Below are 27,361 nucleotides of genomic sequence, written 5' to 3'. Positions count from 1 at the left end.
ATGCATTTTTATGCAAGTGGCATCTAAAGGAGCTTACTGTAGAGATGTGCCGCGGAGGCCCCCTCAGAGAATTAGCACACAGCATCTGGTGTCATCTATTAATAGTGGAGCGGGAGGGGTTGTGTGTGTGGGAGAGGGAGTGTGTTATGCTTGTGTGTGTCAACGTTATGGGAAAGGTAAACTCTTCAGTGTTACCGTTCTGCCATTTTGTAAAGATATTAACATGTCAAAGTGGCAGGTGTGTGTGTGTGTGTGTGTGTGTGTACGTGGCAGCTTTCTCAATCCGCCTCTCTCCAACCTGGTCTCCTTTGCATTCTAGTGGTGGGTTGGGGCGGGCTGGGGCAGAGGGTAAGGTCGGTGTCGGTCGCAGCCTGCCGCGGCTGGCTCATTCAGACACGCCTTGGTGTGTTTGTTGCTTCTGGGATTAGCGGTGAGCAGCACCTGTGTGCAGGTGAGGTCGTGAGCCCGAGCGCAGAGCGTGTACACACACAGCGGTCGGGGCCAGCTGGGCCCTTCAGGTGTGTCCCGTCCTCCTCCACACTTTGATGTACTTCACATAGTTTTAATGACGGATAATAACAGAAAGAAAGAAAAATATATTCTGTGGATTAAGATGGGGTTTTTTGTGTTGCAAAGCTGCAGACTGACAAGGAACTGACTGTCATCAGTAGGGTTACAAAATTCGGGGAACTTTCAATACATTCCCTGGTTTTCTCAAAATCCCAGTTGGAGGATTTGCGGAATAGGGAGGGAATAAGCAGAAAATCCTCCAACCCGGGATTTCTTGAAAACCAGGGAATTTATTGAAAGTTCCTGGAATTTTGCAACCCGAGTCATCAGTCAAAGGTTCAGGGAAGGTGGGGCTCTGGATGAAGGTTCCCTAGGTACAGATCTAGGATCAGCTTCCCCTTCCCCAATTGTAACCTTAAAAAAAGGGACAATCCAGTTGCTACATCCATTTTTGGGATTTAGAAATGAATGAAACACACTCAATGACTCGTGAAGAATAGAACTTATGAACGCCTCATGAGCTTAGTTCAACTGTCAGACGCCCATCAGAACCCAAAATAGGAGCCTGTTTTACTCCAATATTTGGAGACAAAAAATACGCTTAAAACTATGAATGTGTTTATCTTGGATTGGTCAGTCGTTTCATCAAGAGCTCTAATGAATTTTAGAGTGGTTACATTTCTTCAGGCCCATCCCTCAGCTTTTTACTAAAACCCGTGCGATGCTGTGACGGCCCTAATTCCACAGGGGACGAGCCGGCAATAACACTTAAAAAAACAATAATAATAATGATTGGTCCTCTTAACACCCGTTCGCCAAGCTGTAAAAAGCCCTGTCCTGATTGGATCGGCCTCCTCTCCTCCCAGGCTGTCTGAGTCAGAGGTGGAGGATGCTGGAGGTCGGAGCAGCCTGTGGTACTCAGTATGCCGAGTGCCACGCGGTGTTGTGAGGGAGCGAGAGAGGGGAGGGAGGGGACGGACAAACATCCGCAGTGCCGTTCCATTGTGCTGCTGTACTCTGCTCCTGGCCCTACAGCTCATTTGACTTTCCCACAGTCTGGAGGTCACGGGCCTTCTCTTTTCCCCCCCTTCCATCTTCCTTTCTCCCTGTCCCTTCTCCATCTCTTTATCCCACCTGGCCCAGTCCTCCCGCTCTCCCCCTTTTTCCCCTCCTCCTTTCCCTCTCGCCCTCTTCTCTCTGAGCGCATAGGCGGCGTATGAGGGCATTGGGACGCAACCCCCCCCACCCCCTGTCGCCGTAGCGATGTGAGATCAGAGGCGTGGCATCCTTCCAGCTCATCAAACGCGTAAACCATTTAGCTGTGCTGTGGCTGTCAGGGGGAGGAGGGAGGCAGGAATCAAGCTGCATGACAAGCATAATTTGGGGGATTTTCTGCAACGCGTCATGCCAAAGAAAATATCTCCTCAACAAAATAATTGGAATGTCGAGAAGGAGGGCGGACGGTCGCCCGTAAGACGAGCTGAGAAATGAGGCAGAAAGAAGATACCTTTTGTTGCCTTAGTCAGACGAAAGGAAAACACACAAGAGACTAGCGCACAACACACACTTCGGTTGTAGCAGATGAAACGAGATGAAGGAAGTACATTGCATGCAAGAGTATTAGGTTCTCCAGTCAGACTCATAACAGGAGTTCACCTGGTCTGCCTGGTCCACACAGAGCTACTGACTGAACCCCCCCCCCCACACACACAGAGGGTAAAGCAGCTTATTTCACCTGCCGTAGACATCACACATTTCATCTGCATGCCGCTGTGAAATGACTTTCAATGAGCAGCAGCACGACAAAAAAGGCATCCAGGCCAGCTCTGCTATGATAAACATCTGGCCCAGAGCTTTCTTTCCTTTCTTCCCAACATGCACCTGAGCATATCCGGAATTTGATTTATGTCCCCGACGACTGCCAAGCACCTTCGCAGCGGTCTAGTTCAGTAGCTGCCTCGCTCCGGATTTACCTGTGTGTGCGTGCGTTAGGGCTTGTATAAGAAAAAACGGCCTCCGATGTGAATCTGTTCATAAGGGGAACAGGAAGTAAGTCTCTCTCGCCATTATAGCCTACCTCTGATCCCTTTGGCATGGCAGTCTCATCCACCAGCAGATAGAGGATATTCAGCGCCACCAGTAGGACTGAGATGGTCTAGAGAGGAGGAGGAGTTGAGAAACAGAGGGATTTAGCTAAAAAGATTAAGTCAAAGACAAGACAGAACTAATCATCGGTTTGTTTGTCTGTACTCTGCAAAGTGTGTATTCTGTAAGCAGTCCCACACTGCTGCTGTACAACAGGAGCATGTTAAAGAGGCAGACTACTCTACATGGGGGATTCAATCGAAAGCCCAGCTGCTTCAGCGGTGTGACTATTTAGCGGAGCCTTTTCTTTAACACGACCGGGCAAACGATAGGGTGCCATAGGGCTCTGGTCTAAAGGAGTGCACTACATAGGGAATAGGGTGCCATTTGAGATTGCAAACTAAGTTGACCAGGGAGAACTCCCCAGCAGCCACCAAGGCTTTATGCTTCATATGCCATTGGGAAACAGGGGGTGGTTGGTTGGTTGGGGGGCTTTCGTGGGAGTGACTGGCTGCAGTACTATCAATCTGAATACTCACCGTCCCTGTGAGTAGTATTAACATCACAATGGGGTAGAGCAGGTTCTTTTCCCATGCAGACGCTTTCTTCCTCCTCTCTAGGGGAGGGAAGAAGGGAAGGTAGGAGAGAGAGAGAGAGAGAGGATGAGAAAGAAAGACAAAGAAAGAGATGGGGAGAGAGGTCAGAGTTGGGAAACCACCACATTCATTGAGTTCGGGATTCTAACCATTTGGGCAAATACGACCAATACCTCAAATCAATCAAGAGTGAATCACTTACGATATTAAAGACTGTTTTCCTAAACTGTTTCATAAATATATCAAAAAGTGAATAGTGAAACCTCATGGCTTCAGGGTTTATTTATAGAGTTAGTACAACTTGGTTTGGTAAAACATATCGTGAGTGTGGGCACCAACATTATCTGCTCTCTCATCAGGGCCCAGAAGGTAAGTCTTCCTCTTTAATTAGTCTATCTTCCTATATAGAAACAATGACGGAGTACAGATGAAACTGAAAGCTGAGATTGAAATGAACAACTTGATTTATAGGTCTACCTGTTAAAGGATGACAGACCGTGCCGCTACCGATCTGCCTTCTTGTTCTGACATAAATAGATGGTTGCAGAGAATAAGTCTCCAACTTTTAATCGTTCCACACATTGAGAATCTGCCTTATAATAGTATTATGTCAGCATTGATAGCTGCTGAAGACTGACGGAAGAGTACACAACAGCATGGGCCAAGGACAGTAAAGGACATGTGATGTAATGTCCTTTCTGAAATCCCTTTATAACACTGTGGTCCAGTGTCCTTACGACTAGCTTGACTGACTTGCCCTCTATCCTTCTCTCTTACCCCCCCCTCCATCGCTCTCCCTCCCCTTGTGCTAGGCTGGGCGGCCTGTGACGTTTGCCAAGGCTCACTCTATATGCACCCTCCTGCTAAATTAATGACATCACTAAAAGGCTGGGCACAATATAAAAGTTTGCATCTTGTCCAATATCCTAAGTGCCTTTTGTGGCCTCATCTCCCCCTCCCAACCCCCAAAAGCCTTGGCGCGCACCCATTGTACCTCATTTATAATATCCTAAAAAGGATGGAAAATAATAATTATCGGGCAGAAATGCTTTGGGACGTGTCCAAATTAAGAAATAAGACCGAGGGGAAAAAGAAAGGCTCGCTGGCTCTCAGCAATATCTGAAAAGCCTACCTCTTTGCATACGTTTCAATGGGAAATTCAAAGTCCCGAAAGACGGCATCTGTCCATACATATTATAATTCGAGAAAGCATAATGCGGCACCAACAACTCACCCAGTTTATTCCTCTGATCTCGGACGACATCCAATTCTTTGTTGAGTCGATGAGCACTTCCTTGGGAATGAGAGTGAGATGTCGACCCTGCGGACAAAAGGGGGGGGGGGGGGGGGGACGACATCAAATAAGGGTCTCAGGAATGTCATTTTATCAAGCTTTTAACTTATCTTTACACTTCACTCAATCACTCACGCGCCACGTAGTCATTGTGATTCGACTGCCAAATATCTGCCAAATAACTGAAAAGGTATATTTGTTAATTCTGTAAAAACAGGGAGGCTAGACACAGTTCGATTAGCTACACATGATTAATGTTCAACAATAATTAATAGTCATGGCAAGAAGTCTCCCTTTAACAGTTAAATAAAGCATTTTCAGTCACTGCTCACGTAAGTGCAGTTCTTTATCCAGAAAGGTTGCACTAAAGCTTCTATTAAAAAGCATGACTATTTCATCTCTGTAGTTTCTACTCTCAACCTTTATGGCATTTCTCCTATTTTATTAAGAAATCCCATCTGAACGGGTAATCCTGCTTTGTACATAACAATGTGGTCTCTCAAACAAGTAAAAATAATCTCCTGTGTCAATGCTGTCTAGCGAGCGAACGGGTGCATGCTCCAACTGGTCCCGGGGCTAGGGAGAAGACAGCGAGGGATTCTCCAGGAAAACCACAAGGGCAGCTCATTTAAGGCTAATTGATCTGTTTTACTCTGTTTTCCTTCCAGCCTTGACGTACAGGTTGGAGCCCTCAAAGCCAAGTGGAAGAGTATCCATTTGCATCCCCTGGGGMGATTGGCAGATCAAGACCAATTAGTTCAGTGTTACACTGTTACTAGCGTGCAATAAAAAGATGATCTTTCATCTTTGTTACAGGGGTGAAGAACCAATCACTTTGATCAAATATTTTRCCCCCCAACTATTATGACACACCCTGTCTGGATGGGCTTTGGGATACAACGAGAAAGGGAAAAAAGGATAGAGTAAGTGGAGGGAGAAAAAAACTGAGTGGATCCTGTCTGTGCCCTGCCTAATACCTGTCCTAGGAACGCAGTTGGGGAAACTTTGAACCCTCAAACCAAATGCAGTCACAATGCAARAGGAAATGTCACGAGCAGTTCAACAGGACGTGATTTGAGAATTGAGTCGGACCCAACATCGAGTCCTGAGGGGCACCGTGACTGTTCAGCCACAAGACATCTCATCTATCTGGAGAACGTATGCAAAACAAAATCCTCAGCCATCACCTTATCACAGTAATCCTATTACTACACCGACTCCAAATCAATTTCAAGCCAGGTCGCAGTTGTAAATGAGAACTTGTTCTTAACTGGCCTACCTGGTTAAAGAAAGGTGAAATAAAACAAATATTTTTAAAAAAAGTTCCAACTAGCCATGACTATTATTAGGAACATCAAATTATCTGACCACCAACCAAGAACAAAATCATTACATGATAAAAAAAACAATGCAGACGATAAAGGAAAAGTGAATAATAGCATTTTAAGACGTGACATCCTTCAAGCAAGATATATTAAGGTACTGGCAGCAGAGGAGACAGCAGTCCCCCKAAAAAGTTCCAGAGTTCCTGCACGTACCGACGCTGCCACTGCTGCCGAAAATAATGAAACTTCTCCTCTCCAACCTTCACCATTAGTTTAGCGATTACGTCACCTAGCATTATGCTAAGCAGCATGCGGAGGCGACGGACGGAGGCGTTGGCAAGGTCATCGTGCCGCATAGCATCTGGACCAGAGCACGCTGCTYCTGCCGCGAAACACACAGAGGGAACCAGAGGGGCTAGCGAGCCTCAACTAAGACAGCAGCTTAGCTCATGTCTGCGCTGCATCCCAAATGGCACCCTATTCCCTATATAGTGCACTTCTTTCGTCCAGAGCCCTATGGGGTGCTTTTGGACACAACCGTGGACTGGAGCTGGAATACTGGACTAGCTCTGGTGCAAGGCCTTCACATTAGCATAGGGCCATTGTTACGTMGCCCTCTCGCCTAATTAGCTGCTGCGTCCGAAGATGTGGCATAAGGTTCAAAATCGAAACCATCCTTGTCACTCACTATAGAACGCCGTAAACTACATAGGCATGGGCACTTTTCAGAAAAGGCCAGAAGTATAGGGGGGGAAAAAAAGAGTCAAAAGAGGGATAATTGGATATCTTAATCCATTTTGTGACATTGGATAATATCATATGTAGCCTAACTTTGCATAATCCATTTCCTAAAATGACCAACACACTTAATTTATCTCAATGCATCAAACTGCAGTAACTTAACGAACAACACGTCCCAATATCTCCTTTCTCCTGAAGTGTGTATTTGTTCGCTCCTTCCCACAAATCTAAAATTATTGGATTGGTGGAGGCATGGGGTAAATGTTTCGGCCATATTTCTTATACCAGTCATTTCCTTTCAGTCAAGGGATGTGAACAAGTGCATACTTTGGGAGGAAGGAGAGATAACTGGGACATAGCTAGACTCTCTCAATAAAATAGGCTACAGCATAGCAAACAAACAGGGACACCTGGTGGAGGGGGCTCAGGACACATCATTTTGTCAGGCCAATGTAAAACTATGCATAATGTCAATTCTCCTGACACGAATTACATATGCAGATAAATTATGCAACACTGTGCATTTCAAAAGGACAAGCTTGCTCCCCATCACTGGCTAGGGTAGCCAGATCTGATATTGTAATGAGCGTGTCACTGCGCGTCTCCTTGCGGTTCATATGGTCCTATCAAACCTCTCGCAGAGTAAACACACACACACACACACACACACACACACACACACACACACACACACACACACACACCACACACACACACACACACACACACACACACACACACACACACACACACACACACACACACACACACACACACACACACACACACACACACACACACACACACACACACAGCCACTCAGCCGAATAAACCCACCGCTCCTGCTCATCTAAAGCAAACAACCAAATCCTAAATGCTATTTGGGATGTAATTGCACAGAGAAGAGATGCAAACTCAAAACCCCGAAGAGTAAATATAGATCAATCCAATCCATTGATCGGTAGATAATCCAAAACAGCAAACATAAACAAAGTGTAATGAGACAGGTCTAATCTACGGCCAGGCAGGCGAGGGATGCAGAGGACACAAGCCAAGCGAGGAGGACATTGGGCGCTTGTGGAGTGTGTCCTGTGAACTATCCCTGAACCTCTTCCTCCTTCTCCCCTTCCCGAAAAGATCAGAGGGAACCTCACCCGCCACTCATACCCTTAGAGTTACACCCAAGTGTGTGTGTGTGTGTGGTGAACAAAAAAAATAACATTCCTGGGATTCCCGATAAGGCGACACGGATCTCGCTACTTAGCGTCTGAGCGAGAGCTCTTCTCCCAGCTGCTTAGCTCTCGCTCTCTCCACCACGGGAGAGCGGTGGAGTCGGGCCGCGCCGCCCCGGTGGACTGGAGAAGTCGTGGAGTGGGGTTATTGTGTTCCAACTCACGGCGACATCAAACCCTCGTCCCGGTGATAAGGAACAGATTACACTTATTTTATCAGGTGTTCAAAGCACCAGCGTTTGGCATAAGCCCTAGGAAACCAAACAGCTAAATAGCAGACCTATTGAGAGGAGCAACCGGCGTAGCGTTTGACAACAGCGCTATCAGCACAAGCAATCTTCCGTACCTCCCTGGTTTGTAAAGACACTCATCCTCTTTATTTACTTGCATCTGTACACTTGGTTGCGTGCCTCACTTGATATTAAAGTACGTTTGGCGGGCGCCCCAAATACTTCCTGCTTTGTGGGATTCTTCAACACTAAAAGAAGGAATTTGGGAACAGTGGTCGTAGGTAGATAAAAGGCAACGCAGGTTGACAAATAGTGTATTTTGCAAGTTAAACATTTTAGCGGCCCTCTTGACAGCAAATAACATTTCTTTTTCGTTTTTCGTTCATTTCCTTTTTACCATGGGGAGTAGAGAAGGTTTTGCAGTTGTAAAGCAATAACGCTGCACATCTACACATTTTGACATGGAGTGGAGAGAAAAATGTGCAATTTTACAGCTTATTTCCTGTAGTTCTACACATTTGGTGGAGAGAAACGTTTGCCGTTGCTAGCATGATATCTGAGTGAGAGTGACTAACAAAATCAATGATAACCCTGTCGGTAATGTAAGTTTAGATAGCTGGCTTCTAGACTAACTTACCAATCTAAAAATGTTTAGCTGACATGGGCTCATTGAGTGAATGTCAGTGACTGACATAACAAGAGAAAAACTGCTGATGCACAACCATATTTCGAAATGGCACCTTGTGTTTTCTACTATTCCAACTCTCAACAATAAGTCGAGATCCCAACTGAGAGCCAAAATTTATTTTTTWAAATAATTTTTGGGGGTCTTTGGAAATTGATCCCGGGCCTGCAAAAAAGCGGGGCCGCCACCAGTTTCCCATCCCTGGCCTAGTTAGTAGTAGTCTATCAACATGTTTCACCAACATCTACTACACCACCATCAGAAATAAATACATTCTGCGTCCCAAATGGCACCCTATTCCCTACACAGTGCACTGTTTTTGACCAGAGCCCTATGTGCCATTTGAGACACAGCTATTCTCCAAGACCATTTCAATTCCCTCCTAATGAGGGGCCTGTCATTACTAGTCTGGGGCCAGAGATCAAATGAGGAAATCGCCTGGCCAGTAGTGCCAGTGGAAGGCAGTGTGCCGTGTTCTTAAATTGACTCTAAAACTCTCCACCAATGTAATTTATGGTCTCTGACAATGGCAGCTGCAGCTTGTCCTTTAGAAAAAGTGAAAGAGAGAGAGCGAGGGAAAGAAAGCAAGCGAGGGAAAGAAAGAAAGAGAAAGAGAGCGAGAGAGAGAAAAAGCGAGAGAGAAAAAGYGGGGGAGAGAGAGGACAGGGAAATAGAGAGAGTTGTTGGGGGAAGAGAGGGGACGAGAGAGAAGGGAGCAAATGAGAATGAGAAAAAGAGGGGTGGAGTGGGGAGGCTGATTTGTCAATGCTAATTGGTTCCAGTGCAGGAGCGCTCCATCCCGACCCAATGGCGAACGTGCATAAAGACGACAGGACATCAGCTTTAGCCCTATCCACTGAGTTTTAAAACTATAGCGTGCGATATGGTTCAATGTGCCAATAAATGCCAAATTGCCGGCGTCTTGAAGTTACGTTTTGCTAACGACCATACAAAAAGAGTAATGGAGAGCAACGTACAATATGGCGAACTGAGCAAAAACTAGGAATTTGTGGTAAGTGCATGGGGGCCGCCATCTTTATGCACCTCTGCTATTGTGCAGTCATCTCCTTGTAATGTGCCAACACATTTCCTGGTCTGTGTCCGAAATGGCACTCTATTCCCTATAGTGCATTGCCATAGGGCTCTGGTTAGGGCTGGCACAATTACCGTATAACAGACGGTCATGGGGGGGGGACCAACAGCTGACTGAAGATAGGATGGCCGGGCATTCGTGTGGTTGAGTCCCTTTCTGCGGTAACATGGAATCTTAACAACGTGATGAAACTCTATTGCTCCTTGCTAAAACAAACACTGGCGTTGTAGCAAACAAGTCTTTGGTTGCCTAGGCAATGCACCCCACCCTGTAGCAGTAGCACCCATAGAAGTAGAATGAATAGAACAGGCTTGGAACCTCTAACACTGGTAATTTGAAAGGTAAACTCATAGTCCCAGTCGGTACTAAAATAGAACATCTCGGCCCTGCCCGCCTGTGAGGAAAACAACTTGTGGTTACCTTGGTTACCCCATTGGCTCACAGCAAAATCTCGACCTTTTTCAAATTTTGTTGTCGTCTGCTTGTTTTAGTCAACAGAGAAGGTTTTTCTGGATCAAAAAGAGGGATAGATGGTGGTCCTGTTGGGGTCGGGTAATGGGCGTGTATTGCCATTGTGTTCTTATGCTCAAACAGTATAACAAAACCAATTTGGCCCCCAATCGGGTCCTCTGGGCATGTGCCCTGCGTGCCCCGTCAGTAATCCAGRCATGCCAAAAACACTCCTAAATTCTTATTTTTTTCCTCTCCTTGACTGTCTAGCTTGCATTTATTAGGTTTTGTAGTTCTCAAAGATTATATTATAAAAAATATARAGGTAAAGGGGCGGCAGGTAGCCTAGTGGTTAGTGTGTTGGGCCAGTAACCAAAGGTTGCTGGATCGAATCCCCGAGCTGACAAGGTCGTCGTTCTGCCCCTGAACATGGCAGTTAACCCACTGTTCCCCAGTAGGCAGTCATGGTAYMRAAGAATTTGATCTTACRTGACTAAAGGTTAAATAAAAKWMTTWAAGTATCTGTTTTACATACTTTCAGTATGGTTTTAGTCATTTAAGGTCACACTGAAAGCCTTTTCCAAACCGAAAAATGTATTTGCACATTCTAAATGCATATAGGGGAAACACTGAACTTCTATTCATTCCATTTCTATGGCAGCACATGTAGTCAGGAGCTGAGAAGAGAAAATGTGTCTCTTAATWAAAAATGTGTGTCGTTTTCGCTATTCAAACGGTCATTACAGTGAACGTTGTCATTTGGCTGCCTCACAGCCCTAGCTCTGGTCAAAAGTAGTGCACTAAATAGGGTGCAAATTTGGGCGAGGATCTACTGACAACGTACCGTTCAATCTCCTCTGAAGGGCTTCCTCTTGCAAAGTAACGCAGTAAATCTGCTCATCCAGGTCCTCCAGGATCTGAGGGGACAAAATGGGTTATAATAAGGTCCGAAGTGGGGCCGGAGAGTAACAGATGGGTGGATGAGTTGGTGACATGTTTGTAGTCCTCGTGTCCACAAGTCGCGCATGTTAATAGCAAAAATGACCCATTTCAGAGTCAGACAGAGGAAAGCCAGAAGTCCATGTCGGTCAAACSTATAAAGTCACTAAAATATTTACAGTACACATAAATACATGTAGCAATGTGTTCCCAAAAATCTGAAGTAGCCAGCGTAATGAAAAAAAGGAGCCAGGTAGTGGAGGGGCATGCTCCCCCAAAAACATTTGTYCACTTTAAAATTGAATGTGGCATCTGCTGTACTGCAATTTGTTAAAGTCAATTAGGTAGCCAGTCATATGAGGGTTAGTATGCCAGCTATTTGGCTGGCATCTGGCGCTTATAAAACACAATGAAGGCGTTTGAGGTAGAGCATGGAATGGAAGTTAGTACTCACGGTTGGTTTGACTAGTAACTGGCCCATGACTGTGAACATCCTGGACAGGCCCACAGGAGTACACACTGGGAATGAAGAAGTTACAAGTGGTGAGACACAACCAAAACACTTCCAGCACATTAGGGACCTAGGGATTACTACAGAAATTACCGTCTAGTCCAAGCCATATGTTATCCCCCCACCCCACCCCACACACTTTTTCATAAAAGCATGAAACTTGGTACACTTGTACAGTTTAGGCCCCTATCAAAAATGTTACTGAACCTGCCGCACATCAATCATCAATTGAGATAATATTCCATTTGCACATATTCCATTGATTATGCTCCTATTAATTCAACAACAATACTCACTCAGGAGGAGCAGTCCCCCCATCAGAGATATACAGGAGTAGAGGTATGGTAAGTAGAACTCCCAGAGATCTGAAGGAAAAGGGATGAAATGTTAGTCAAAGCTGAACAAATACAGTACCAGTCAAAAGTTCGGACACACCTACCCATTCAAGGGTTTTTCTTTATTTTTACTATTTTCTACATTGTATAATAGTGAAGACATCAACATTATGAAATAACACATACGGAATCATGCAGAAACCAAAAAATGTGTTAAACAAATCAAAATATATTTTAGATTCTTCAAAGTAGCCACCTTTGCCGTGATGACAGCTTTGCACACTCTTGGCATTCTCTCAACCACCTTCACCTGGAATGCTTTTCGAACAGTCTTGAAGGAGTGCCACATATGCTGAGCACTTGTTGGCTGCTTTTCCTTCACTTTGCGGTCCAACTCATKCCAAACCATCTCATTTGGGTTGAGGTTGGGTGAAAGTTCTTGTCATTTTCCAGATTGACTGACCTTCATGTCTTAAAGTAATGATGGACTGTCATTTTTCTTTGCTTATTTGAGCTGTTCTTGTCATTTTACCAAATAGGGCTCTTCTGTATATCACCCCGACCATGTCACAACACAACTGATTGGCTTAAACATTAAGAAGGAAAATTCCACAAATTAACTTTTAACAAGGCACACCTGTTAATTGAAATGTATTCCAGGTGACTACCTCATGAAGCTGGTTAAGAGAAAGCCAAGAGTGTACAAAGCTGTCATCAAGGCAAAGGGTGGCTACTTTGAAGAATCTCAAATATAAAATATATTTTGATTTGTTTAACACTTTTGGTTAGTACATAATTCAATGTGTTATTTCACAGTTTTGATGTCTTCACTATTATTCTACAAAGTAGAAAATTGTCAAAATAAAGAAAAACCCTTGAATAATTGGCTGTGTCCAAACTTATGATTGGTACAGTACATCAAACCACACAGCTAGAAACAGAGGTAGCGTCCCAAATGGCACCATTCCCTATATAGTCCACTACTTTTGACCAGGGCCCATAGAGCTCTGGTCAAATGTAGTGCACTAAATAGGGAATAGTGTGCCATGTGACACACAAAATCCCCATAGCCTTACCATAGAGTGACTCCATACTGGCTGCGTCATTGTCGATGAGCGCGGACGCCACCCAGACTATTCCTAGGATGAGCAGTCCGAGGAGGAAGAGCATCACAAAGGTCTCTAGAACCCGTGACTTAATGCCCTGCGAGAAAACACACACAGATGGAGGAGAGAGAAGTGATGAACAAAAACAGCCATGTTACAGTTTTTATTCATACAAAGCTGTGATTTTTGCCAAGTTCTCCTAAGGCTATTCACACTGCCTAGGAATTGAGTGAGGCAAGGAAGGGTCAGCAAAACAAGCTCATTCTAAAAAATGACCCATCAGTTGAATGTATCACTTGGGCCCAGTTCCAAACGGCCAGAGCCCATGACCAGAGTCCTATGTTAAACAAGTAGGTAGCCCTGCGAGAGCCAGAAAGACTCGTCCTGCCCTATGGGCCAATCTCCTGTTTCTGTAGCGTGCGACAGATTGGTACCCCAATCCTTAACCTTAATGTTGAGTGCCAAGCAGAGAGGCGTTGGGTCCCATTTTTAGAGTCTGTGGTATGACTGGGGGGTCAAACCCCCAACCCTGCAATCTCAGGGTGGACACTACCCACAAGGCCACTGAGCTGGTATGGGCCCTGATCAAAAGCGGTGCACTATTGAATAGGGTGCCATTTGGGATGCAATCTTGGTTCATAGAGTGAAACCATGCAGACACTGCAGTCTCCCCACAACCAGTGTTGCTGCAGCCTCACTACGTTACTTCAAATATCAATGTAGCTACTACAGTGSCTTCTCTATAAAATCACCCAAACTAATGCTGCACTCTAATTGTAAAATGCCATTGCTTTACATTCAGGGAATGTCCCAAATGGCACCATATTCCCTATGTCGTGCACTACTTTTGACCAGGGCTCATAGGTGCCTGATCAAAAGTAGTGACCCATTTAGGGAATAGGGTGCTGTTTAGGACGCATCCCCAGATCCATATTACAGCCCCGCGCACAGTTAACTGATCCCAGAGAAGACCATGTTAAAGCACCTTCTACAACAGTATATTAAAAGGGGCCTATCCAGACTCAGAGCCGGGTCCGGTTAAATAAAAAAACTAGTTGAAGTGAAGCCTCGCTCCTGTGTGTAGATTAAGAGCAGGCCTCCCATTACATCTGGGGACGATTAGGGGGCTCTTAACGCGCCCACGGCCCTGCGGCCCAGCGCAGACAGGAGTTGTGGTAATTTGGGTTTTCCGGGTCACAGACTGCTGAGTGGTTAATAAAGTCTTCTCTACCTGTTCACACAAGAGTCCATTTACCCCCCGCGCCGCTAGTGGAGGCGGACAGGCTCTACACGAACGCGAAACAGCGGCTGCCTTCCAAATGGCACCATATTCATTATCTAGTGCACTACAAAAGTAGTGTACTTTAAAGGAGATAGGYTGRSWRRRYYYWSYCARCCTCTGTTTTACAACACTGTAGAGGAGATACTGTCTGGCACTGTAGGAATAGGCTGCAACGCATGACTTACACAGGGCTTGTGGGTTAGCCTCAAATTGGGCAGCTATGATCAATTTGTTACTAGGTAAATGGTGATCTGCTAACTGTTGTGTGGAATTTGTTTATAGCCAGGTATATATATATATATATATATATATCTGCAGGTAGCCTAGTGGTTAGAGCGTTTGGCCAGTAACCGAAAGGTTGCTAGATCAAATCCCTGAGCTGACAAGGTAAAAATATGTCGTTCTGCCCCTGAACAAGGCAGTTAACCCACAGTTCCCCAGTAGGCCGTAATTGTAAGTAAAAATGTGTTCCTAACTGACTAGCCTAGTTATATAAAGGTTCAATTAAATAAATACGCAGTGATCCTCTGTTCGAAGGTGATCCTCATGTAATGTAACTGCTTTTTAAAAGTCTGAACTCAACACTGAGCCCACATCTCACACACTGAACACTTAGCCTACCAATGATCTCAAACACCATTATCGCCATCGTCACAACCATTTTGAAAATCAATCACGTTCTGCAAACACACGGTCTCTCCACACAGACAGTGGAGCTGTTGAATCTAAGCTCGTGTCCCAAATGGCACCGTATTCCCTATATAGTGCACTACGTCAAAAGCAGTGCACAATATAGGGAGCCATTTGGGGGACACATAGACTGTCATATTACTGAAGTATCCCCCCCACATGTAGGCTAGATAGAAGGGACCTGTGTAGAATTTTCTAGCACAACAGTGGGAGTAGTCTAGAGCGCCCCATTGTGGCCATGTCTGGTACGATCTGCTGCACCTCAGCAGGCAGACCTACTYATTCTCTAAAGTGAGGAAAGGAGTTTTGAATATACTGTACGTAGTCTACGTCCCAAATGGCACCCTAATCTCTATATAGCTCTATGGACCCTGGCAAAAAAAGTTGTACACTATTTTGGGAATAGGGTGCCATTTGAGATGAAGACATTCCCTCAGTAGACCTTAGAAAACCTCATATCTAGAGAAGCATCTCATGTGGTATAGAGGGAATATGTCTTCGTCTCAAATGGCACCCTATTCCCTAAATAGTGCACGGGTCTAAAATGGTTTAATGACAGGCCCTTTATCCTGACCTGCTTACTGAAACCTCTATCCTCCAATGTGTTCAGTTCCTCCCACTGAGTACATAACTACTGTGATGCTGCAGTCTAGCGGCTCACATCAGAGCTGAACTGGCCAATAGGGAGCTCTCAATGCCGAGAGAGATGGAGAGAGGGAGGGAAGGGGAGAGATAGATAGATGGTGGAGGAGAAGAGGAGAGCAGTTGAATGTCTGAACGCATCTCGTCCCCAGAGGTGAGAGGTGAGAGAGGAATGCTTTCAGGGACTTCTGTCACATCCCACACACACACACACACACACACACACACTCTTAAGGAGGCTCCGGGATGGATAGAACCTTGCATGGCCTGCTGCAAGAGGCGGCTCCGCTCGGGTGCCTCGGTCCACCTTAACCAGCAGCCTATGCCATGCTGAAGGTGTATTCCCTCTAGGCCAGGCCTCTCAATCATTTATAAGACTCAAATCATTACCCATTCAGATCATTTAGGGCAAAGGCAATGCCTGTCACCTCCCTTAATATTATGTCTGTGGAGTGTCAGACAAAGGTTGACCAAGTGTTGGGAAGCAGGGGGTCTGAATTGCAAGCTTTGAATTAATCACGTATCACATAACATATTCCATTACTTATACCCTGCATTCTCCTTGTTGCTCTTTCATAACAAATTAGCACAATTATTTTCTTAAGTACTGAAGATGGTAAGCACTGCAGACAGTCGCCACAATCATCAAAACGTGGAAAACGTAGTTAACGCGTTTTAAAAAATAGGCAAGGGAGAGCGCCATGGCATCCAGAGCCGAGRGCCAGCCCGAGCTGAATGTTTCTACTCTTGCCATTCTAAATGTGTACACCACTATTCAGCTTCCCAGATCCTCACACCGCACCGCTGTCGAGCGTGGGGCTAGCTGCCTGCTCTGCCCAGTGCAGCTCCACTAGAAAAGCAGGGAATCAGATACTTCCAAGAAACGTGTGGGTGTGTGTGTGAGGGACACTGCCCTGTGTGTATGAGATGACTGCATCTAAACAACCACAGCGACACACACTCGCAACAACCTACACTTGTGTGTGTGTTCTCACCCAGACCCATTCCAAACCACCAGCAACCCAGGGACACTGAATTAGAGGTTTAACTACCTTACAGTGGACCCGACCACGGCTATACCCTAGTGGACCCGACCACGGCTCTGCATAAAGACTATAGCTTTTAGGTTAAGGGGAAGTTGCTGACTTACAGCATGCCTAAACCAATACATTAACCAGAGGGAAACTTAGCTGATACAATAAAATGTATCTCTTTTTATTATTTTTTACCGGGTCCGTTTAGTGTTCTTGTAGGAAATCCAGAGGTCAGTTCCGTTCGGATCCAACTTTTTGGACCTGTGAAGACCTCTACACTGAATCACTGGTTGCCCTAATACCAACACTGAATGGCTCAATGCCACCCTCTTACTCTGTAGGATCAGAAACGACATATCTGGGTACTGCTATGTACAGCAGAACGGATACATGCATCCCCATGCGCGTCCTTGGGGAAGCATAGCTAGACAGTGTCAGCATCGTCAATGGCACCCTATTCCCTACATAGTGCACTACTTTGACCAGGGCCCAAAAGGAGCGCACATGCAGTGTTTCAACAGTGCTGAATGTCATTGTGCCATGGTGTGATATTCCCTCCGCATCCCCAGGGCAGAGAAAGAGAGAGGGGAAAGAGAGAGAGAGAGAGAGAAGAGAGAGAGAGAGAGAGAGAGATGAGAGCGTGATGGGAAATGAGATGGGACAGCGAGAGTGAGAAAACGAGGTCTGAGCAAACGAGTGAGGAGAGGGAGAAAACAGAGGAAGGTAAAGAAGAGGCGGGCAGAGTTGCAGAGAGACAGAGAGAGGGGGACAGGAGAGGAATAGAATAAGGAAGGAGGATAGGGACTATAGTGACGGATAGAATAAAGAATAGCATGGGATGCATGGGAGAGGTTGAGCGCCACAGAGACCCAGACATGGGGTCTCTGTGGCGGGGGGGGGGGAGCGCTTCCTTCCCTCCAGCCCCATCCATCTGCAGCAAGTCAGCGCACAGTGGCAGAGATCATCCCACTGCCCATTGCTCCACTCCCCGACAGGAGCGTGTGGGATGGAGGGACAAAGGGATGGAGGGAGGGGGCCCCAATTCACCACTCCCAGCCAGTCCACTTCTCTGCCTATGCTTGCTAAGGAGACGCCAGATGCAAAGGGCCCTTATTAGCGTACCCTTCAGTCCCGGCCTTCAGCCCCGGCCGTGTCAGAGACAGAAAACAGAGAGGGAGTCGCTGGTCTGGAGGGGACTGGAAAGCTTCCCCGTGTAAAGCTGCCGCAAACTAAACTTCTAAAGACTCGCCCCAACGACACAGCAGTGGGCGCGTGGGAAACCGTTTGCTTCACGTCCGTCTTGTACAGCGAGAGAGGAAAAAACAATGCCGTGAAACTCATACTTCACAAACACTCCCCTTTTTTAGTTTTAAAAATGTAAAGCCTTTAAATGAACCTGAGCCATTCGCGCCCAAGCTCCCATGGCCAATACATTAGARGCGAGTCAGAAAAAGGGATTTACAGGGAGGAAGAGGCTTCAGTATGCTACTTTTGATGTTTTCCTCGCGTTTATTCAAATAAAAATGTATTTGTCACATGCATCAAATACAACAGACCATACAGTGAAATGCTTACTTACAAACCCTTAACCAACAATGCAGTTAAGAAAAATAAGTGTATAGTAAAAACTAAATAAGTAAAAAAAATACAAATAATTAAAGAGCAGCAGTAAAATAACAGAAGCGAGGCTATATACAGGGGGTACCGGTACAGAGTCAATATGCAGGGGCACAGGTTGGTTGAGGTAATACGTACATGTAGGTAGAATTAGTGACTATGGATAGATAATAAACAGAGTAGCAGCAGCGTAAAAAGAGGGGGGGACAATGCAAATAGTCTGGGTAGCCATTTGATTACCTGTTCAGGAGTCTTATGGCTTTGGGGGTAGAAGCTGTTAAGAAGCCTTTTGGACCTAGACTTGGCGCTCCGGTACCGCTTGCRGTGCGGTAGCAGAGAAAAAAGTCTATGACTAGGGTGGCTGGAGCCTTTGACAATTATTAGGGCCTTACTCTGACACCGCCCGGTATAGAGGTCCCCCTACAAGGACTCCATCTTGTTGTCATTATCAAGAGGTGTCAGGCTGATAAGTCATCAAAGAAGAAATGACCGTCCCCTGTGCTAATAAAAATCACACTTTTTGGATGTCGCACACTGCGTTCAGCCAATCAGGTTGCAGCAGTCGGTTGTTTCCCCTGGCTGAACGCGGTGGGCAATATCAGGAAGCAGCATTGGCCTCTCTAGCATGGTGGTGGAAAATTGTGTTTTATTAAGACACTATGCATATTTTCCCTTTTTTGGAGGCCGGCAGGCCATTAAATCGAGTTAAGGATCCACCCCTTTTTTTCAATTTTTGCCTAAAATGACATACCCAAATCTAACTGCCTGTAGCTCAGGCCCTGAAGCAAGGGTATGCATGTTCTTGGTACCATTTGAAAGGAAACATTTTGAAGTTTGTGGAAATGAATGTAGGATAATATAACACAATAGATCTGGCAAAAGATAATACAAAGTTAAAAAACAAACATTATTTTGTATTTTTTTTGTACCATCATCGAAATGCAAGAGAAAGGCCATAATGTACTATTCCAGCCCAGGTGCAATTTAGATTTTGGCCACTAGATGGCAGCAGTGTACGTGCAAAGTTTTAGATTGATCCAATGAACCATTGCATTTCTGTTCAAAATGTTGCATCAAGACTGCCCAAATGTGCCTAAATTGTTTTTAATAACTTTTCATGTTCAAAATTGTGCGCTCTCCTCAAACAATAGCATGGTATTCTTTCACTGTAATAGCTACTGTAAATTGGACAGTGCAGTTAGATTAACAAGAATTTAAGCTTTCTGCCAATATCAGATATGTCTATGGGAAATGTTCTTGTTTATTACAACCTCATGCWAAACGCATTAGCCTATGTTAGCTCAACCGTCCCGTGGATGGGAAACCGATCCCGAAGAAGTTTTAAAGATGAAACCAACAAAGATGCAGCCTGAAATAAGGATGTTTTATGTACGAGCCGGTCACCTGTACAGGTCTCCTTCCTTTCACTCTGTCATTTAGGTTAGTWTTGTGGAGTAACTACAATGTTGTTAGTCCATCCTCAGTTGTTTTCTCKTATCACAACCATTAAACTCTATAATTGTTTTAAAGTCACCATTGGCCTCATGGTGAAATCCCTGAGCGGTTTCCTTCCTCTCCTGCAACCGAGTTAGGAAGGACACCTGTATCTTTGTAGTGACTAGATGTATTGATACACCATCAAAAGTGTAATTAATAACTACACCATGCTCAAAGGGATATTCAAAATCTTTTTATTTTGACCAATCTACCAATAGGTGCCCTTCTCTGCGAGGCATTGGAAAACCTCCCTGGTCTTCGTGGTTGAATTTATARGAATACATATAAATTGTATGTGTGGGGTACAGAGATGAGGGAGTCATTCAAAAATCATATTAAACAATATTCCTGCACACAAAGTGAGTCCATGCAACTTATTATGTGACTTGTTAAGCACATTTTTACTCCTGAAATTATTTAGGCTTGCCACAACAAAGGGGTTGAATACTTATTGATATTTCAGCTTTTCATGTGTAATTAATTTGTAAAAATGTCAATGAACATAAATCCACTTTGACATTATGCGGTACTGTGTTTGGGCCAATTGGCAAAGAAATTAAATAAAACGCAATATAATCCATTTTTAATTCAGGGTGTAACAACACAATGTGGAATAAGTCAAAGTGTGTGAATACTTTCTGAAGGCACTGTATAGCTGGCTGGATACATTAAAGTCGGACGCAGCTGACAAACTAAGTAAAAGTAATATTAGTGTTATCTGGAGGCCGGTTGGGCTACCTTAAAAAAGGTGCAATATGCAGAAATCGCTCCYCCATATCCTGGTTGCAATTAGAATACATCGCCTAACTTCAATTTATGTGACAAAATAATCAATCATTGTGTAGATAATCATTGTAGCATCTAAACCGCTGTGAAATATATTTTCCATAACAAAAAATACACTGCTCAAAAAAATAAAGGGAAGACTTAAACAACACAATGTAACTCCAAGTCAATTCACACTTCTGTGAAATCAAACTGTCCACTTAGGAAGCAACACTGATTGACAATAAATTTCATCATGCTGTTGTTGCAAATGAATAGACAACAGGTGGCAATTATAGGCAATTAACAAGACACCCCCAATAAAGGAAGTGGTTCTACAGGTGGTGACCACAGACCACTTCTCAGTTCCTATGCTTCCCTGGTGTGATTTTGGTCATTGTGAATGCTTGGCGGAGTGCTTTTCACTCTAGTTGGTCAGCAATGCAGACGGAGTTCTAACAACCCACACCAACGTGGCTCAGGTAGTGGCAGGCTCATCCGGATGGCAACATTCAATGCCGAGCTGTGCGCAAGAAGGTTGCTGTCGTCTGTCAGCGTAGTGTCCAGAGCATGGAGGCCGCTACCCAGAGACGGCCAGTACATAGCGCAGACGTGGTAGGAGGCCGTAGGAGGGCGAACACACCCAGCAGCAGACCGCTACCTCGCCTGTTGCAAGGAGGAGCAGGAGGAGCTACTGCAGAGCCTGCTCAAAATGACCTCCATGCAGGCCACAAATTGTGCATGTGGCTGCTCACACGGTCAAAACAGTATCTCCATTGAGGGTGGTACTGAGGGCCCGCGTCCACCAGGTGGGGGTTGGCTTACAGCCCAACACCGTGACAGCGACGTTTGGCATTTGCCAGAGAAATCCCAAGTATTGGCCAAATTCACCACTGCGCCCTGTGCTCTTCAACAGTGAATAGCATGTCTTCAACACTGAGCACATGTGACAGACCGTGACGAGAGTCTGACGACGCCGTGGAGAACGTTCTGCTGCCTGCAACATTCCTCCAGCATGGACCCGGTTTGGCGGTGGGGCAGTCATGCTGTGGGGTGGCATGTTCTTTGTCGGGCCGCGGCAACAGCCTCCATCCGTGCCTCGCCAGAGGTAGCCGTGATCTTGCCATCTCACGGTACCTGGATGAGATCCTCAGACCCCTTGTGAGCACCATACTGCTGGCTGCGTTGGGCCTGGGTCTCTCCTAATGCAAGACCATGCTAGACCTCATGTGGCTGGCAGTGTGTCAGCAGTTTCGCTGCAAGAGGAAGACTTGGACTTGCTATGGACTGGCCCCGCCCGTTCCCCAGACTCGAATCCCCAATTGAGCACATCTGGAATTCTTCTCGCCTCCATTCCACGCAACGCCATGTGCACCCACAGACTGTCCAGAGTTGGGAGATGCTTAGTCCATGGTCTGGGAGGAGATCCCTCAGCGAAGACCGATCCGCCACCCTCATCAGGAGCATGCCCAGGCGTTGTAGGGAGGTCATACACGGCAAGTGGAGGCCACACACACTACTGGAGTCCTCATATTGACTTTGTTATACAGGACATTCACATTCAAAGTTAGACTCAGGCCTGTAGTGTTGGTTTTCCACTTTAATTTTGAGTGTGACTCCAAATCCAGACTTCCATGGGTTGATAAATTTGATTTCCATTGATCATTTTTGTGTGATTTTGTTGTCAGCACATTCAACTATGTAAAGATAAAAGTATTTAATAAGAATATTTCATTCATTCAGATCTAGGATGTGTTATTTTAGTGTTCCCTTTATTTTTTTGAGCAGTGTATATTTTCAGCTGGTGTACAAAACCAAACTTAAGACTCAAAACAAAATGTAAGAACAGGAAGCATAGAAACAGCGCACAAAGAACAGATCTACCGCTTCTTAGACATGCTTTCAATGAGAAAGACAGATCTATAACTCACATTTCTATGCGGATTTGGTCGGGTCACCCAAAAAGTTACACATAGCAGCTTTAAATCTTGAATAAAAAATCTGTGCGCAAAAATCCGGGATCAAACCAATAAATAAGACTTTTATCTGAAACTATTAACATTGGACTTGAATCTCAAGCTTGTATAGCAGGCACTATATATTTTTTTCAAACCGACAGAAAGAGGTCTAATACCCCAAAAGACAACACAAGCTATAAAATAAACAGACAATTTCATCCAAAAAATGTAAACACAGTCCCTCCAGGAGCTGATCAATTCGTTTGAAAGACAGAGAGAGGAAAATAAGAAATTCTCAGCTCAAACTAATATGTTACCATGGCGATGGACATTGTAACAGAGGGGCTTTCGTGAGACATTCTGACCTTAAAGGAAGGTATGTAAACATCACTTTATATTCTCCGGCCACCCCTGCCAGAGCAAAGGCCTGGGAAAAATGTCTACATGTGCAGGGAGATTTGAAATAAACATCCAGGCTCCATTGTGGAGCGCCAACAAAGAACAGTATCTTAGTAACACAAGGCGGTTTACTCAGCTCAGACGTTTCCCCTCCACAATAAACACACACACTTTTCTTCATTAAAGGGTTTAGCCTAGGGCGTTAGATTGATGAGGAGCTTCTTTTAGCAACAGATGAAAACTGCTGGCCCATAGCTGGGTCACTTTCTGGGTCAGACTAAGTCTGTGTCCCAAATGCCACCCTGTCCCCTATATAGTGCACTAATTTTGACCAGTGCACTTTATGGGAAATAGGATGCTATTTGGAACGTAACCTAGCGAAGGAGAGGATCCACAGAGTACTCAATATTGGTTGGAAGACAAAAAAGGCATGCCACTCTATACTTTATAACAGCTTTGTTGACGTAATGTTTCTATCCCATATGAACTGGAGACTTCTCATGCCGATGGGATGTATGAAGAATTAGGCCCACAATGGGAGAGGAAGTCCTTTTTTGGAAGTCTTCGAAATGAGGTTGTCTGGATGGACTGGGATAGCTGCGAGGCCAAGGCAGAGGAGAGACCCTAGGGCCTAGGCCACTAGTCCATCATTCAGATACTGACCGACCATCATCATAAACATGCCATCTACTGGTGGTGAATACACAACAGGGCCTTCACCCTCCACATCAGAGGGATATGCTAATATACGCTAAAACCAAAATAATTCATAGTTAAAGATAATGAATAGATCATTGATAGTTAATATATAAAAACAAAAACACATACAAAAAAATGTAATATCCAAAAAACATAGCCAAAATGTGAAGAAAAAAAGCCTGGTTTGAATTATGGCTTAAATCAGCGATGGGTAGCTTTGATGGGGGTGGGGGCCACAAAAAATCTGAACACATCAAGACGCCCCCTTCTTGACAACGGAGAGAATAAAACTTGAATTCTAGTTAATTTCCTGTAATTCGCCACATGGGGAGTAGAGAAAAAGTTGCAGTTTTAAAGCAAGTTTGCAGCAATTCTACATTTTGCCATGGGACGGAGAGAGAATCTTGCCATTTTACAGCTAATTTCCTGCAATTCCACAATTTTGCCATAGGGTGGACTGGTGGAGAAAAATGTTTGCAGTTTTTAATATGAAACCGGAGTGAAAGTGACTAACAAAATCAATTGGGGCCCCCTGGTCGGTAATTAGACTACAAATACTATACGTTTAGATAGATTGGTAAGTTAGTCTAGCCATCCATCTAAAACATTTTTTTGCTGACATGGGCTAATTGAGTGACTGTCAGTGACTGACATAACAAGAGAAAAACTACTGATGCACTACCATATTTAGAAAATTGCACCTTGTGTATTCTACTATTCTAACTCAACAGTAATTCAGACCCTGACGGAGTCCCCCAAAAATGTAACCACGGGCCAGGGATAGGCCAGTTGCCCATCTCTGGCCTAAAATCAACCAGCCCTAAAAGGTGGTGCGTTCATCAAAGTAGATCTAGTCTAGTATCTCTGTATAAGCATGAGATGATGACTGGCTGGCACACAGTCTGCAGCATAAATGGGTTTCTGGAACAAGACCAGGAGCCAAAACCGTTCAATGTTAAGATGACATTTAAAATCTGCCACTTCTCCGCAATGATTTTAAAAGCATTTTAAAACCATTAGTAATAAATCTTTTTCAGCTAAGAAAGTCAGAGAGTAAGGTTATTGAGGGGTATTTTATGCCGGTGAACAAAGTTAGTTCATACCCACATTTGGGCCGTAATTCCGATTCATCCACAATTTGGACAATTTGAAAGACTGTTAATCATATGGACAACAGAACATCTGAGTGAGCTAATAAAAAAAAAGCATAGAACATTTCAATCTCGATTCAACTCGGAGAGCTTTAGTGCCCTCGTCAAAAGTAAACAGAGCCACATGAAAAGCCTGACTTAAACTGTTACCAGTTAAATTCATCATTCACTTCATTTCCGCAGTCAAAGGGACTTTTCAGTGGCGTAACATTATGGCCACATAAACCCCTGAAATCTAATACTCAGTCTCTAATACTTTTATTGGGAGAGGGATAATATCACATTATAAAAACTTAAATCAAGCTTTTAAATGTCATCCTGTGGTCGGTCTGTTGAGTGACTCGGCAGGGTGCTTTCCTCTGTTCTCCACAAATACACACAACTATACCTGGATGTGTAGCCAACATTAAGCAGTGCTTCCTCTCAGCAAATGTATAGATGATCAGTAGCAAGAAAGGGTACAAAAGCATAAAGTGATAGAGGCCAGTGTGTTCCACTTCCTAGCCATCCTGGACTTCATTACAAGAAATCCAAACGAAACAAATTAGCAGCCTGCCTCCCCCCAAAAAACGGGGCTGTAAACTACAGTAACAGACACATTTTTATGTAAGTTTGCCAGGAGGGACATAAACCAGAGGGGTTTCAAACTGTGACACAGGATAGAGGTGTATTAAAAGTAAATCTTTCCCCGCGCTTTTTCAGCTCCATTGTGCCATCACGTTGTTCTGTCTTTATGGACCCGCGAAACACGGGCCCCGTTCTTTTTTCAGAGGTAATTAATTAAAAGAGGAAGTTTGCAGAGGCTTACAACTCGATTATTAGGTTGTCCTTTTGAAGTTTTATTTTAGGGCAGAGGGGGGAGGGGCGAATCAGGCCCTAAATCACGGCGGCCGATGCCGTGGTGTTGAACTGTTTGCAGCGTCTGGCTTATTGGAACGGCTTGTCAGGATGTGGCGGATGCCGAAGACCAGATTGTCGTTGTTTCATGGTTAATGAGGTTTTTGCGGTCACAGTTACGGTCAACTGATGAGAGTCAGAGAGAGGGCAAGGACCAGGCACCTGCTGTTGTCACTAGACATACTCTCACACAGACAGACGGACAATGTAAACAGGAATTAATAGATATTCTTAGACAATGAAAGGCAGAGAAACAAAAGAGACTAAAACGATCTACTCTGCAACATGCTCTGCTTATGACAATCGACTCAATAGCCATAATCATTAGGATTAATGATTGATGAAGATGGTGTAGTTCTGCTATGGCACAGTGGACAGCGGACAATTCTAAACAGTTGTGTGAAAACATGGAGATATAAAATCGAGAAAGATCAAGAGTTCATCAATACTACAAGAGCATGTAAAACAAAAATACACAGGTTTTAGCAAGTTGTTAGCAAACCCAATGCGTTTTGTACCTTTTTTGATCCAGCAAATCCCTCGGACTCCAGGAAGAAATAGGCAAACGGCATCAGGACGAAGAGGCAGAGATTGGAGAAGAGCGATACCAGATTCCACAGGCCTGGAAGGGCAACATTACAGCTAGTCCTGATCAATGAATCAACCAATCAATCTTTCAAGATTGTCACCAAGCAAAATACAACATGACAGAAATCACACCTTACAATAAAACACATTATCCTCAGAGGCATCCTAAATGCCACCCTATTCCCTACATAAATGCACTACTACCCCTAAATAGTACACTGGGTAGTATGCTATATAGGGAATAGGGTGCCATTTGGGACACATACCTAGTCTCACGAGAAAGCGTTGCTTTGGATAGATAGACAGCACAGTTGTTTCCACTGGCCACCATGTATTCCTGCAGTCAACTGCTAAACCATGGACTCTGATGCCCCCTTGTGACAGCAAATGAAGATGTTTGTAATACCCTATCCTCTGCCGAATCCCCAACAACCGGATGTTCCAGGTTTCAGGGAAATGGAAAGAGAGTCTGTGACACAACGCGACTTCCGCTTTTGGACGCTAACAAGGCGACACTCCAGCTTAACTCCTCCTCCACATTTACTGGATTGGTTGAACAACGCAGAAGAGAACCTCCCCCCAGACAGTTTTTATTTCTTCTTGTCAAGACCAGTATTTAGGGGATCTAGCTTCCGGRGTTAGTTTAATAATACCCTGTTCCTGAAGAGCTATGGGTGTGCAGACTTTTGTTCCAGGCCAGCACCATCACACCACGTCTGTTTCCGCTAATGATATGTTGATTACATGAGTCAGGTGTGTAGAATCAGGTGCAGTGCTAGAACAAAAGCCTACACCCCCTGCAGACCTCCGGGACTAGGGTTGGTGGCTACTGCCYTTGGGATGGTTTAGGCATGCTTTGCAGCCATGCTCACAAATAGAAAATCAGGTCTTGACTAATGTAACACTCTCTGACAAACCAACAGGTTGCGTCCTATTCCCTTTACTTCTTTTGACGAGGGCCCATAGGGCTCTGGTTGAAAGTTGTGCAATTTATAGGGAATAGGGTGCCA

General features: G+C 44.8%; 1 protein-coding gene across 3 annotated transcripts in view; it reads right to left on the bottom strand.

The window, feature by feature from the left end:
• Window positions 1-27,361, bottom strand: part of LOC111973151 (limb region 1 protein homolog) — a 211,260-nt gene that overhangs the window by 166,057 nt on the left and 17,842 nt on the right. For 2 of the 3 annotated variants that reach the window (XM_070446715.1, XM_070446716.1), the window contains 5 exons: window positions 26,282-26,385; window positions 13,103-13,229; window positions 11,988-12,056; window positions 11,635-11,699; window positions 11,086-11,158 (listed from right to left, as the gene is read on the bottom strand). In XM_070446715.1, the coding sequence (XP_070302816.1) occupies window positions 11,086-11,158; window positions 11,635-11,699; window positions 11,988-12,056; window positions 13,103-13,229; window positions 26,282-26,385 (438 nt within the window). Of the gene's footprint in view, window positions 1-2,587; window positions 2,666-3,134; window positions 3,212-4,425; window positions 4,513-11,085; window positions 11,159-11,634; window positions 11,700-11,987; window positions 12,057-13,102; window positions 13,230-26,281; window positions 26,386-27,361 lie in introns of all 3 variants that reach the window. The other variant, XM_024000404.3, reaches the window with a different exon arrangement.

The sequence above is a fragment of the Salvelinus sp. IW2-2015 genome, linkage group LG14 (assembly GCF_002910315.2).
Source record: "Salvelinus sp. IW2-2015 linkage group LG14, ASM291031v2, whole genome shotgun sequence".
Lineage (NCBI taxonomy): Eukaryota > Metazoa > Chordata > Actinopteri > Salmoniformes > Salmonidae > Salvelinus > Salvelinus sp. IW2-2015.
The sequence above is the reverse complement of the archived record's forward strand: the minus strand, read 5'-3'. Positions and strand labels throughout refer to the sequence as shown.